At 57.8% G+C, this 13,206-nt stretch overlaps 5 protein-coding genes across 5 annotated transcripts; 2 read left to right on the top strand and 3 right to left on the bottom strand.

Moving 5' to 3' along the window:
* Positions 1-1,202: 1,202 nt before the first annotated feature.
* Positions 1,203-2,948, top strand: SLS55_007082 (uncharacterized protein; the record flags this gene model as incomplete). The annotated part of the gene is made up of 5 exons (XM_066778506.1): positions 1,203-1,540; positions 1,603-1,666; positions 1,731-1,981; positions 2,067-2,674; positions 2,719-2,948. 5 exons carry the CDS (start codon positions 1,203-1,205, stop codon positions 2,946-2,948), a joined length of 1,491 nt encoding a protein of 496 aa, XP_066630943.1.
* A 1,753-nt stretch (positions 2,949-4,701) lies between these two features.
* Positions 4,702-7,261, bottom strand: PRP28 (mRNA splicing protein prp28; the record flags this gene model as incomplete). Its single annotated transcript, XM_066778505.1, has 3 exons — positions 4,702-4,846; positions 4,920-6,847; positions 6,977-7,261. The coding sequence occupies 3 exons, from the start codon at positions 7,259-7,261 to the stop codon at positions 4,702-4,704; spliced, it is 2,358 nt and encodes a 785-aa protein (XP_066630942.1).
* A 598-nt stretch (positions 7,262-7,859) lies between these two features.
* On the bottom strand, positions 7,860-8,411 carry SLS55_007080 (mitochondrial 54S ribosomal protein mL59; the record flags this gene model as incomplete). Its single annotated transcript, XM_066778504.1, has 1 exon — positions 7,860-8,411. The coding sequence occupies one exon, from the start codon at positions 8,409-8,411 to the stop codon at positions 7,860-7,862; it is 552 nt and encodes a 183-aa protein (XP_066630941.1).
* Positions 8,412-9,109: 698 nt separating this feature from the next.
* Positions 9,110-9,761, top strand: PUP3 (proteasome core particle subunit beta 3; the record flags this gene model as incomplete). Its single annotated transcript, XM_066778503.1, has 2 exons — positions 9,110-9,541; positions 9,618-9,761. 2 exons carry the CDS (start codon positions 9,110-9,112, stop codon positions 9,759-9,761), a joined length of 576 nt encoding a protein of 191 aa, XP_066630940.1.
* Positions 9,762-10,453: 692 nt separating this feature from the next.
* Positions 10,454-11,371, bottom strand: SLS55_007078 (uncharacterized protein; the record flags this gene model as incomplete). The annotated part of the gene is made up of 1 exon (XM_066778502.1): positions 10,454-11,371. One exon carries the CDS (start codon positions 11,369-11,371, stop codon positions 10,454-10,456), a length of 918 nt encoding a protein of 305 aa, XP_066630939.1.
* Between the last annotated feature and the right edge of the window lie 1,835 nt (positions 11,372-13,206).

Below are 13,206 nucleotides of genomic sequence, written 5' to 3'. Positions count from 1 at the left end.
GACTGGTAAGATAGAAAGTATATGGGACCTAAGGACAGAAATGTTAAGTTAAAGTAGATGCATTAACTTATAGATGGGTATACATCGACGAGGTGTTGTAGTGTAGTCGGGCGAGACTGCCAAGAGCGGCGCGCGCGTTGGGATGCGCCTTCCGCCCAACGCCATTGCAGCTGACATGACCCGGACTTTCCGCGCTATTTCTGTCATCTTCTCTTTCTCCACTTCATTCAACTCCCTCTTATGCCGGGTCCGCAATCCTCAGGTTTTTCACATGAACACGCAGATGTGAGCCTTCATCACCAAGAGCCCGCAACCCAGCACTGTCCTCAACATGAGCAGGCAAGGGTTGCCTCGACATTTCGAAGTGCGCGCAGCCAGAGCTGCGGACGAGAAAACCGTGACACAGCAGACAACATGAGGGCACTTCGCACGAGGTGATGAGACGGCGTGAGACGCGCAGCGATGACGTAACGGGCTGAAAATCCACTCGAGGAACGGAAGACGCGGCGCGCCATGGACGACGTTTCGCCATGCTACGCTCACGGCCCGAAGCAGGCTCGCCCTGGGACCGACGGCGCAGAACGGGAAACAGAGACAAGGACGAGGTCAGCACAAAGAACGCAGGATGTCGCCGGGTACGACGCCAGCGACGGTCGAGTGCGCCGGGCGGGAGAGGCGCAGCTGCCGAGACGCACAAGCATCGTCGCCAGCCCTGCGAAAAGCTTGAATCGGGCCTTTCGCATTCCAATCCACATCAGCTCACGAATGGTCCATCTGCGTGAAACGGCGGATCGCAAGCGTGGGCAAGCCTGCCTGCGCTTGTGCCTCTCCCGCCCTGCCCTCTGTCGCCAGCACGTCGCGCCCCTTCACTGGCTGCAGAAGGGTGGCAACGAACGAGCACGGCATGGGGTGAGGGCTGCAGACCCTGCCTGAACGAGCCACATCCGGACAGTGACGGAAAGGGCAAGAGATGAGAGCGGCTTATCTTCACCTTCTGCTGCTCGCTCGCCTATCTCCACTATTTATCTCGGGCCAGCTCGGCCGCGGTGGCGCGCAACGGCACGAAGCCCCGGTTTCTTTTCATCCGTCCTCTGCTGAAATCCGCGTCGCGCCCTTCTCTCAATTCCCTACTGCCTCGTTCCCCAGTCCCTCCCGTCGGCCAGCTCCGATCTCCGCCTCTGCCCCGTCCCTGACGCGCGACCATGGCCACGACGCCTCCCAAAACTGCCGAAGAGAAGGACGTTAGCGCAGGGGACATGGAGGGCCACGCGCGGCAAGCCTCCGCTGCTCTCCAAGCCCTCGACCTCGTCAAGCAGCACGACCAACACCACCCCGTGCACTGGCCGGCCTCGAAGAAGTGGGCCATTACCGTCGTCTACTGCCTGCTCCAGATCTTTGTCACCCTCACCTCGACCAGCTATGTCAGCGCCGAAACCGCAATCCAAGAGAAGTTCGGGGGCAGCACGCAGGTCGTCACTCTTGGCCAGTCCATGTTCATTGTCGGCAATGCGGTTGGCCCCGCCTTCCTGGGGCCTCTGTCGTAAGCAGCGAGCATTCCGCGCGCACAGCATGGTAGAGCTTGCGTGTGCTGAGCTTATGTAGTGACATCGGCGGCCGTAAATGGGTCTACGTCATCTCCATCCTGGTCTACGCCATCCTGAACATTGTAAGTTGTCGGACTTCGCCTGAAGGCGTAATTCGTTGCTAATGCAAACTGTTTACCCGCCCAGGGCACCGCTTTAGCGAGGAATCTGCCCATGCTCATCATCTTCCAATTCCTGTGCGGTGCCGCAGGGAGCACTGCGCTCTCCAACGTCGCCGGGACCATTGCGGATCTGTTCGCCGACGCGGACAATGCCGCACAGCCGATGGGCCTCTTTGTGGCTTCAGCCAACATTGGCCCCAGTCTGGGTTCCCCCGTGGGCGAGTGGATCGCCTTCTTGAACCCCAACATGGGGTGGAGGTGGATCTTCTGGATCAAGTGAGTAGCGCTCGGACGGGTCCCGCCTCCAAGAGGCACTGTCTGCAGTCGGAACCCGGGGTCTTCGAATGCTGACATAATGCAGCGTTATCATTGGAGGAGCCTTTTCCGCCGTTATGTGCTTCGTTCCGGAGACGCTCCCCCGCGTGGTGATTGCGAAGGCTGTGAAAGAGGCAGAAAGCGCCGACCCAGATGAAATCGCTGTTGCTCAGACGAAGGTCAACGTCCTCCAGGAGATTCGCTTCGTCTTTACCATGGCAATCAGGATCATGGTTTTGGAGCCTATCGTCACCTTTCTGGCCATCTACAACGGTTTCGCCTATGGTCTCCTTTTCCTCTACCTGGATGGTGTCTTCGACGTTTTCGTTGTCAACAACAACCTTAGCTACATCGGCGCGGACTTGACGTACCTCAACTTCGTCGTTGGTGTTACGCTCATGTTCATGTTCCTGCCAGTCCAAACTTGGCTTTACAGGCGCGACAGGGAAAAGCGTGGTGGAGGCCGTCCGGAGGCTCGCTTTTTGGTTTCTCTGGTCACGGTCTGGGGTTTCCCCATCTCTCTTTTCTGGTTCGCTTTCACCAGCGATGGAAACACCAGCTACTGGTCCCCCGTCATTGCTGGTGCAGTCTTGGGTTTCGCTGATCCCCTTCTTTATCTGGGCATGTTGAACTACATCACTGGTAAGATTGAGAGTTCGCAGAATTCAACTGAAGAAGATATGCTTACAAAAGTGCAGACTCGTATCCGAACGTGGCCGCATCGGCTATTGCCGCGTTTTTGATTCCTTCCTTCACCCTTGCCGCCGCGTTTGCTCATATCGGACTTATCATGTTCGAGAACCTTGGCACCACTTGGGCTATGGCCTGCCTGGCTTTCATTAGCTTAGGCATCGTGGCTCTCGTCTATCTTTTGTACTTCTTTGGTCCCTGGTTGAGACGGAGATCGAAGTTGGCAAAGTCGTTCTAATGGCTTGCTTCTGTTTTCCTTTGGTTCGGCTCTGTTTTCATATGAAGGGAGGGGATTTACAGTGTGGTCAGGATTTCATTTGGTCTAGAAAAGGGGGGATATCCCGGATGTGCTTTAGCGAAAATAATTTGGAGAAAACAACCAGTCCCGAGGATCCTTCGAGGTACCTCCACGATGGTATCGATTCAAGCAATTGGGCGACCTATCTTTCAACATCGCTGGTTCCTCTGTATCGCACGGCCCGACGTGCACCCATATGCTCCTGATCGCATGTCCTTCCAACCAATTGTGTCCACCCGTCATCGCCCTTGGGATATGTCCTTCATACGGCCAAGATAGGACGGCGACCAACTCAAGGATGGTACTGGGCACATTCAGGCCAGAAGAGCTATCACTCATATGGTTGAGTCGACCCGGGGAGAGGGGGGCAGCGGCGTGTGTATGTGTGTGTGGGTGTAGGCGAAGATGGCAGACTCTCGGATGCTCCTGTGGGGAGTGAGGAAGAGTTGGGGCCGATTGGAGCTGGAGATGGGACGGGCCGGCTCACTCGGGTGCGTTTCGCATGCCGTACAAGCTTTTGGCGTGCAGCGCACCATACCTAAAGCCTCGAACGAAATGTCCTCGTCTCAACGACCCTCTCCAAAAGCACAGCGTGCACCCACTCGCCCTGGTGGCCGCCTCGGATGTTCGTGTGCCACGGCGTGACTGTTTCCGCCCTGTAATCTGACAGGAAGCTGTCAGAACGTATGCTCTGTTCCTTGGAACTGGAGTCTTACGTACTAGAGGAATGAGCGCCAAGTAAGTGTGGAGCTGGATTTTGGAAACGTCTGAATAGACACTTGAAGAGCAAAACAGAAGGCGGAAAGCAAACGACCAAAGTGATGATGGCGACGATAGCTTCGATGGAAAGAGCCATTTGAGGGAACTGACAATATAACGAGTAAAGTAATGGCGGTGTTTGTGCACGAGAGAGGGTATGGAGGTGCAAGATCAACGACTACTGCGGCGATATATAGCACTAAGGCCCGCAGCTACGTGCCCCATGGCTAGCGCTGATGCCAAGTTCATGGGGTCTCCGGCATGAGCCAGTATGCTGTTCGTTCGAAACACGGCCACTTACTTTTTCCTTACGGGACCCACACTGGGATCGGTTCACACGGGCACCACGAGTGGAAGATAAACAGCATATTCCATCCGACGACGCTCCGCTGCCGTCCAACATCCTGTCATTCCAATTGGATAGAATTGGATCTGACCTTGGGTCCACTGTCGTCTTCGACATCCATGATGCCCACCTCTACTCCGTGTCCGACCGGGCACCCTTCGTCGCGAGGGAAGTGGATTGGACACCGTTCTACCACTGCATTAGGTTTCCCTTGCATCAACCGGTGAAGGAAGAGATATTAGTGCTGACGTGTCGATTTTGCTATGAGAGGGGGTCTACCCGTAATGGCTACTTCTACGCGGTGTCTAAAGTGGATTGGACATCCTTCTACCACTGCATTAGATTCTTGCATCGGTCAGCAAAGAGATACCAGTATTGACATTTCGATTTTGTCGTAAGAGAGGAAACCTACAACCACTACTCTCTTCTTCGACTGATATTCGGGCCCGCACCGACCATGACTTCACATATTCTGGCAACACAGACACCCTCTCAACTTTAGCAATGCTATTCGCTCCCTCAGTCTATACAGGTTACCTCTTCAACCCAGTCTCGGCATACGCTCCTCTTTCCTACCACACACCTCTCTCATCTCAACCCACCACCTTTACCCTCATCCAACGCCTTGCCGCCGCCACCCCTCTGCCTCTTCTGCTGCGCGGCCTCGTGCTTCCTGAGCTCCTCCGGCACGCGCGAGATGCTCGACTTGCTGAGCATTTGCTTGAGGTCGTACCTGCAAAAGGGGCAAAACGTTAGCAACCCGCCCAACCAAGACGATAGAGACGAGGGGGGAAGGGAAAACATACATGACGTCCGTATCCTCGTTTCCAAGGAACGTGATGGAGACACCGCTCTTGCCCGCACGACCGGTACGACCGATTCTGTGCGTGTAGCTCTCGATGTTCGTCGCCATGTTGAAGTTGACGACGAGCGAGACGTCGGGCACGTCGATGCCGCGACCCGCCAGGTCCGTCGCGACCAGCACGTCGACCTGGCCGTTGCGCAGCGAGGCCAGCGCCGCCTCGCGCTGGTCCTGCGTCTTGGAGCCGTGCAGGGTGACGCTGCTGAAGCCCATGTGCTTGATGTCGCGCGCGACGGCGTCGCAGTTGCGCTTGATGTTGACGAAGACGATGATGGGCGGCGTGAACTCGCCCGAGTTGAGGATCTCCTGCAACCGCTTCTTGCGCTTGTCCTCGCCCGACACGAACTCGACGCGCTGCTCGACCGTCTCGACCGCCTCGCCGACGTTGCCGATGGTGACAATGGCCGGACGCCGCAGGTACTTGCGCGCGATGCGCTCCACGGCTGACGGCATCGTGGCCGTGTACATCATCGTCTGTCTGTACCTGTCTTTGCCGCCGAGGTGCTGGCTCATCGCCACCGCATTCTCGGCCGTCTCGTCGTCGGGCTTCTCATTGTTGACGGGGAGAGCGTCGAGGATCTTGTTGACTGGCTCTTCGAAACCGAGATCGATCATGCGGTCGGCTTCATCCATGATGATGTAGCAGCACTGACCAAGCACCAACACACGGCGCTCAATACAGTCGACCAAACGACCGGGAGTAGCGATGATAATTTCGGCGCCGTCGCGCATGTTGTAGGCTTGCTCCTCGATCGAGTGACCACCAACGATACTAACGCAAGTAAATCCAAGCGGAGTAGCAAACTTCTTCGCCTCGATCTCAATCTGCTGCGCCAATTCACGGGTTGGCGCAAGAATGATGGCGTAAGGACCATCGTTCTTCGTGAACTCGTTGAGAGGAGGCAGCTCAGAGATGTAGACAAGCAGAGGAAGAAGGAAAGCAGCTGTTTTACCGGAACCGGTGACGGCGACACCGATGAGGTCGCGAGAGCCGAGGGCGATGGGAATGGCGGCGCGCTGAATGGGCGAAGGTTCGAGGTAGCCGACGCTGTGGATGACATCCATTAAGCGCTTGGGCAACCCAGACTCGTCCCATGACCGCATGGGGTTCGGGATAGAGCCGCCCTTCGTGCTGATGTTGAAGTCCTCCTTGAAGATACGCCAGTCCCTTTCCCGCATCTGATCCAGCCTCTTCTCGCTCCAGTGCTTTTCCAACGCCGCCCGGCCTCCCTCTTCCCTCCTTCTCCTCTCCATTTCGGCAATTTGGGCTGCGCGCACGGCACCCGCCTCCTTGTCGCGTTCGATGAGAGCCTGCGCATATTTCTTGGTGGCGCTGTCGACCACATCGTCGGAGAAGCCCCCCAGGCGGCCTCTGCCAAAGAATCCAGCCTCCGCGCGAGTCTGATAGAGAGGGTTGTAGTCGGTGCTCGTATCCTCCTCGGCATTCCATTCGAAGTTGAACTTCTTTTCCGTCGTCCGCTTGCGTTTCTTCTTGGCCGAAAAGGTCGACATGTTTTGCTCCGCGCCCATGTACCGCTGGCGAATCAGGTCCTTCTCCGTCTCCTCCGGATTCTGCCTCTTTTCCCCTCCCTTTTCACCGGCAGACTTGCCTCCATGGGTTATGGCGATGTTCTTCGGCGCGGGTGGAGGAGCCATGTCGTAACCCTTATTCGGCTGGGAGTTGCGCATCGCACGAGGGCCAGTAGGAATAGCAGCGGCGGAGCCGTTGCCGCCATACGTCGCGCTGCCATTCTCTCGCACTCCGTTGCTGCCCCTCCTCTCAGCTTCTGTCCGGCGCTTTTGCTCCTCCACTTCCTTCTGGCGCTTCTCAAGTGCGAGCTTCTCGCGCTGGGCCTTTGACAGGAACTTTGGCTGGTAGAGTGATTATGAGTCAGCTACGTGAAAACAGGGAAGCGTATGCACTAAAGAGACGCTTTGTAAACAAGAAAGCTCGTTGGGCGTGGTACAAGCGGGATGGGGGCATGGCAGGGCTCGACTTACTTTCGCGGCAGCCGCGTCGGCCTCCTTCTTCTTCTTGAGGATCTCCTCAATACTCAGAGGGTCCTTTTTAGGCTTTGGGGCCTTCTTCTTTGCGAGCGTAGGCCCAAGCTCTGGTTCGAGAGGTTCCGAGGGTGGCGGAGGTGGAGGAGCATCGTACGGCGGAGGTGGTGCGGGAAGATCACTCGGAGGCGGCGGCGGGACAGGGTCGGATGGGGGAGGCGGTGGGATACCGTCGTCCGGAGGAGGAGGCGGCGGCGGGGCTGCACCGTTAGAATCGAACGCCATGGTGGAGGATCTGGCGCAACTTCGTGAAGTTGCGGTATTGCGGAGGTTTGGCGGAGGTCAAGGCGACGATGGAGCTTGGGTCGTCGGTCTTGGCGTCCACATGCGCCGATATTTATCTCTTGATCCGCCGCCACCGCCCTCGATCTCAATCCACGCGAACTAGGCCAAAACCAATAACGGAAGGTTTCACTTGACTTACTACACGGAACTCTCATGCAGAACTGTTGCTTAGCAATAATAAATTTGTATATGGCTCTCCGGAGAAATCCTCGATTCATTCGTGAACGAGGGCAAAAGATGACTCTTCTGCGTGATATCTTACAATTGGTACGGCCTTTCGAGAACTGCAGCTGTCCATGCTGTCCGTACGAGGACTTGGCCAAACGCCATATCTGTACACCCATTTTTCCCTTGCTGCTCTTGCATGTTCCACCAACACATTGACCATTCTATCAATTCACTCAACCACCTAGGTACAGAGAAAGTGGTCCCCGGAAAAGGCACCGCCCCACCAAGGAACCCCGTATCAAAGAAGCCCAATCCTTTATTTCGGCCACTTCTTCCAGCCACGACCATGACCGCGCTGCAAGACCAACAGTTAGCCCCAGTCTCCCAGAAACAACGCCCGCTTCCAAGCTGCGTATATGCTTTCACGTACCTGCTTCCACGTCTGGATCATCTCGGGCATCTGGAGCATGGCCTGCCTCCTCTCCTCCAGCTTGCTCTTGAGCCCACGCTCCCACGCCTTACCCTTGACCTTCTGGCCAACACCCGTGCCCTTGACGCGCAGGCCCTGCTCCTCGCGCCGGCGCGCGCGCTCGCCGCTCTTCTTGATCGAGTGCGGCAGCAGCTCCTCGACGCCGTACTTGGCCGCAATTTTGCACAGATCGGCCTGGCGCCGCAGCGAGAAGGTGGGGCCCTGCCACCGCCCGGTGATGGTGTTGAAGCGCGGCTTGAACGGGTTGTGGTATGCGGGTTGCTGTTGCTCGGCCGCGGTGGTGGATTCCGTCGGGGTCGCGGCGGTTGGGCTTGTTGTTGATGCGGCGGCGGTGCCTTGGAGGAGCGTCGGCGGCGGGAATTTTTGGAAGAAGCGCATGAGCCGCGGGGGCAGGCTCTTGGCGAGCTGGATGTGCTGTTTCGTGGAAGCCATGGTGGGCTCAATTGGTCGGCGGCGACGACGGGAGGTGGGTTGTCACGGACGGCGGCGCGAAATGGTGGACGATTCTCGTGCGGGTGAAGACGCGCTGTTCGCCGGAGAATCTCCGGGTAGGAATCGCTCTATCGACGAGCAACAGTCTGGCTGTGCTCGCATCTTTTGCGGCCAGATAGGTTTATCTGAGATTAGTACAGGACGCTCGCGAGTTCAGGCTCTTCAAATAAAGACGTTTCATTTCAAAAGTATCTAGTGCGGGCTCTGAAGCGTCGCCCATGGATGTTGGTTCACGTGGCGGGCAGGTGGTCCGAGAGCGGTGGCTGCTGGGGCCGGGCGAGCTCACCTCCATCGGCGGCGAGCCGCGTTACCTGCGAGCTGCCTAGCAACACTACCCACCATCACCATCCGACACCACCGCCGCATCCCCCTCTGCCACCCCCAACGCTGCTCAGCCGCCATCTCTCCAGCTCGCCCGCGCCGTCCACAGTTCAATATCCGCAAATCCCCGGCGGCAGATAGCACGTAGAGCTAGCTAGCCATGGTGAGCTTCCCCGTCGTCACAGCAGTCGAGCTATCCAGCTAACCTCAGCCCGCCAGTCGTCTCCCTTCAGCATAAGTACAATCCCCCCGTTATAACACCCTACCCACCGCCTATCCAATCTAACCACCCCCCAGACGGCGGCGCCTGCGTCGCCATGGTCGGCAAGGACTGCGTGGCCATCGCGTGCGACCTGCGACTGGGCATGCAAGCCCTGACCGTGTCCAACAACTTCCCCAAGATCTTCTCGTACGGCGACGTGCACCTCGGCCTGACGGGGCTGGCCACGGACGTGTCGACGGTGGCCGACCTGTTCCGCTACAAGGTCAACATGTACCGCCTGCGCGAGGAGCGCAACATCAGCCCGCAGACCATGGCCAACCTCGTCTCGTCGTCGCTGTACGAGCGCCGCTTCGGCCCCTACTTCGTCAGCCCCGTCATCGCCGGCATCAACCAGACCACCGGCAAGCCCTTCATCTGCGGCTTCGACAGCATCGGCTGCATCGACTTCGCCAAGGACTTCATCGTCGCCGGCACCGCCAGCGACCAGCTCTTCGGCACTTGCGAGGGCCTGTGGGAGCCCGATCTGGTGCGTTTTTCTTTCCTTTTTCCCCCCAATGCTTGTTGAGCTGTTCCCGCTGACCCGTCGATGGTTTCGCAATCAGGGCCCCGAGGACCTCTTCGAGACCATCTCGCAAGCGCTGCTCAACGCCGTCGACAGAGACGCGTTATCCGGCTGGGGTGCCCACGTTTACATCATCGAGAAGGACAAGGTGACCAAGAGGCTGCTGAAGGGCAGGCAAGACTGAGCGGTGGGCGTGTGGCTGCTGCTATCGTTCATCCTGCGTGACTGGAGAGGAGAACAGAGAGGTGGAGTACGTGTGGAAAGGGCGCATCACCGTCGTATAACCCAGGCTTTAATGAGAAAACACCCTGGGGGAAATCTTTTAAAGCGCGAGGCGCCCATGTGAGAAAACACTTAAAACGAAAGCGAGATGATGATGATGATCATGCTTTTATTTTTGAAGTAGACTTCGCTACCGGCATGGGTGGGAGAAGTGGAGGGGTTAGACGACAAGGCCTGGTGCATGGTTGTAGAAAAGCATGCCACACAAGTCAAGAAATTTCACGATATCAAAGATCCCTTTGACGAAAATACCGAGCCGACCTGCGCTCCGCCCATTGGAATGCTCGCCTCCCACCAATCCCGTACGAGTTGAGAGGAAAGTCGATAAATACAAAGTCAGCGTGCGTTCTCCCGGCAAACCCAAAACTCCAGCCATGAATTATGCCCCCCTTCCAATCATACCGAGAGCCCGAAAAATCCCCTTCCCACTCGATCAAGAAATGCAGACATGCAACAGAGCTATCTATGTACCAGCGAACGTGGGGTATAACCACTCAAAGCCCGCCAACAAAACAACCAAAAAATACCTCAACCCCCTCAAACCGGGGAGGGAGGTGAACAAAACCACAAACACTGTACTTCTCCTCCTCCGCCTTACATGACCATCTCATCGTCGCCATACCAACCCCCTGCGCCCTCTCCACCACCATACTCCCTCATGGCCTGAAACGCGCCGTACTGGTTCTCCACCGCAGCCTTGTACACGGGATCCGTCGCGCCGCTGTACCCATGCACCATGCCCTGCCTGCGCGGCGTCTGCTGCTGCTGCGGCTGGGCGGCCTCATAGTCGCGCTTGGCCAGCTGCTCGTAGCCCGACAGCATGTACGGCTCGGCGCCGGCCAGCTGGCCGATGCCCATCATGCGCGGGCTGGCCAGGGTGCTCGTCGGGCTGGCGGTGCTGCCTTCGTCGTCCGTCATCATCTCCATCTCCATGGCGCCGCCCGTGTCGAGCCTGATGGGCCGCTGCTGGGCGGCGGCTTGGGAGGACGACGACGGTTGGTGCTGCAACCTCTCCCACCGCTCCCGCGCCAGCCGCTCCTCCATCTCCAGGCTCGTCGCCGACGTCCACACGCCGTCCTCGACGGCGCCGCGCAGCGTGATGCGCCAGAGCTCGAGCAGGCGCAGTTGCTGGTCGGCGTCGGCGCCGGTGAAGAGCTCGAGTTGGCCGGGGGAGAGGTCGGCGATGTCGATGTCGTTGCGGGCGAGGACGGCGACGAGGTGGGGGTTTGTGCGGGAGGAGGGGTTGAGGGGGATGAGGACGGAGGGGGAGGTAGGTTCAGTGGTGGAGTTGAGGTTTGGTGCCGAGGCAGGGCGCGAGATCAGGTTGTTGGGCGTATAGTGCGTGCTGGCGTAGATGATTGGGGCGGGGCGGTGTTCCTGCTGCTGCTGCTGCTGGGGGGTTTCTATTTCTATGTTCTGGCTCTGCTCTTGCTCTGGTTCATGCTCGACGGCAGGCGTCGTCTGGAAGTTGAGGCTCTGCTGGAAGAGCGCGGCGAGCTCGTCTTGCTGCATTTCGGCGTCTCTGGCTGACGGGCTTCCGGGTTGGGCACCGAGACCAGTGGACACTATTCCGCACTGTTTTTGGTGGCGGGGCACAGTCAGTAAAGGTAGTCTGGCCAGCTACATCAGGCTTACGTGGTTGCAGGTGTGGTTCTGAGAGAAGACGGAGGCGGAGTAGAGAACGGGGGTGTTGTAGCAACAAGCACGGCAGTAGTGGGTGATGACGGCGGCCATAGAGAAAGGTGGCCGCTGGTGGAGAGAAGTTGCTGCGGGGGCGAAACACACGTAATGCTGTTTTTTCGTAGTTGGGTTGGAGATATCTCTACACAAGGGCGGTGGCCTTTTCGGGCAGGAACAGAGTTAGTCGGGAAAGCAAGAAAGCGAAGAAGCGGGAAAGAAAGGCCAAGTGCTGAGGAAGCCTCGGACCGGGTCTTTGTCTGCGATTGTTCGTCTTTGCTCAGAATCAACCAACGCGCTGTGAATGGTTCGTCCGCACGTGTCCTGCTCTTGCGGCCTCGAACGTCCTTGATTCTCGGCGGGGAGCAGCGGCGCGGCGGGGGCGGAGTCGCGAGCGAGACTGAGACTGAGCCTGAGACTGAGACTGAGAGGTGTGGTTCAGGAGAGCGGACGAGGCGCTGGGGAAATTGGGCGCTTATAACAGCAGCGTGGGCATCAAGCGTGATGGTATGCGTCATGCGCCGGCCAGGAATGGGCGGCGGAGCGGGATGGAGGGGCGGCGCGCCATGTATCAGGCCGGGCGCCCTCGGCCAATAGTTGGGCGCTCAAACACGTGTGCTGCTGCCGTTGCTTCCTCTGTGCCGCAGCCGTCGCCTAGCCCCGCGCCTGCCAGCTGCCTGGCCCAGCGCGGCAGCACTCGGCCAGAGACGACTGCGCGCCGTGGCGGGGAGCCATGTTGGGCGCGAAGGCGGCCATGTGCGTGACCCAAAAGGTCGCCCGGCAGCGCCACGTTGGCGGCGCGTCACCCGGATCCCTGCGGCCCCCCTTGACCGGCACTCCACACCCCAAAAACTGCCCCATTTTGCAGTCTATCGAAAACATCTCCAACCCGCATCCAATCGCTGGCCTCGCTGCTCCCCAAATCGCCTTCGATGGCGCCGCCGCAGTGGGCCACGCCCGACACCGCCATTCACAATTTACACTGCCAAAGCCCGCTACGGTCCCAATTCGGAAGCATTCAGATGAGCACAAAATCAACCTCATCCCCGAACACGGCCTCCCCTATTTGGTGGGTGAAGCTGCCTATCCCCAGCCGACGGTATTCCCCGCGTTTACCCTACACAAATACTGCATTATCAAGTTGGTATAGGCAGTTGAATACAAGATCCGAACGTAAATGTACATTTAACTGTATATACTCACCCACTCGGTGAGAGAAATTTTTTTATGAGGCAGATGCGGGGAGGCAATTTCTTTTGTCACCGACGTGGACCTCCCAAATCAGCTAGTAGGTGGTGATAGTAATACGAGAAGCTGTGCTAGTTAGTAGACACAGTCTTCATGATCAACTTCCTGTCTGCACCTGGACATTTTCCATCAAGCATGCACTCAAACACTCATCCTTCCCATGCGTTCCCTCGCGCGATTGCCGCAAAAGAACAACATCATCTCCGCATCTCCCAAAGACTTGCTCCATCATTTCCCGACTATTCACCTGCAGCCACTCCCGCAGACATCTCAAATCGCCCAACCTCAAACCCGTAAACATACATCAAGAAGCAAGAAAAAGTATCAGAAGGTCCAAACGTCATAGCAATTCATTTCACTACTACTACCGAGCATCAACCACGTCAAAGAGAGGCAAAGTCGAGACAAAAAAGCAGCGGCCG

The sequence above is a fragment of the Diplodia seriata genome (genome assembly GCF_021436955.1).
Source record: "Diplodia seriata strain FDS-637 chromosome Unknown scaffold_7, whole genome shotgun sequence".
NCBI classification, from domain to species: domain Eukaryota; kingdom Fungi; phylum Ascomycota; class Dothideomycetes; order Botryosphaeriales; family Botryosphaeriaceae; genus Diplodia; species Diplodia seriata.
The sequence above is the reverse complement of the archived record's forward strand: the minus strand, read 5'-3'. Positions and strand labels throughout refer to the sequence as shown.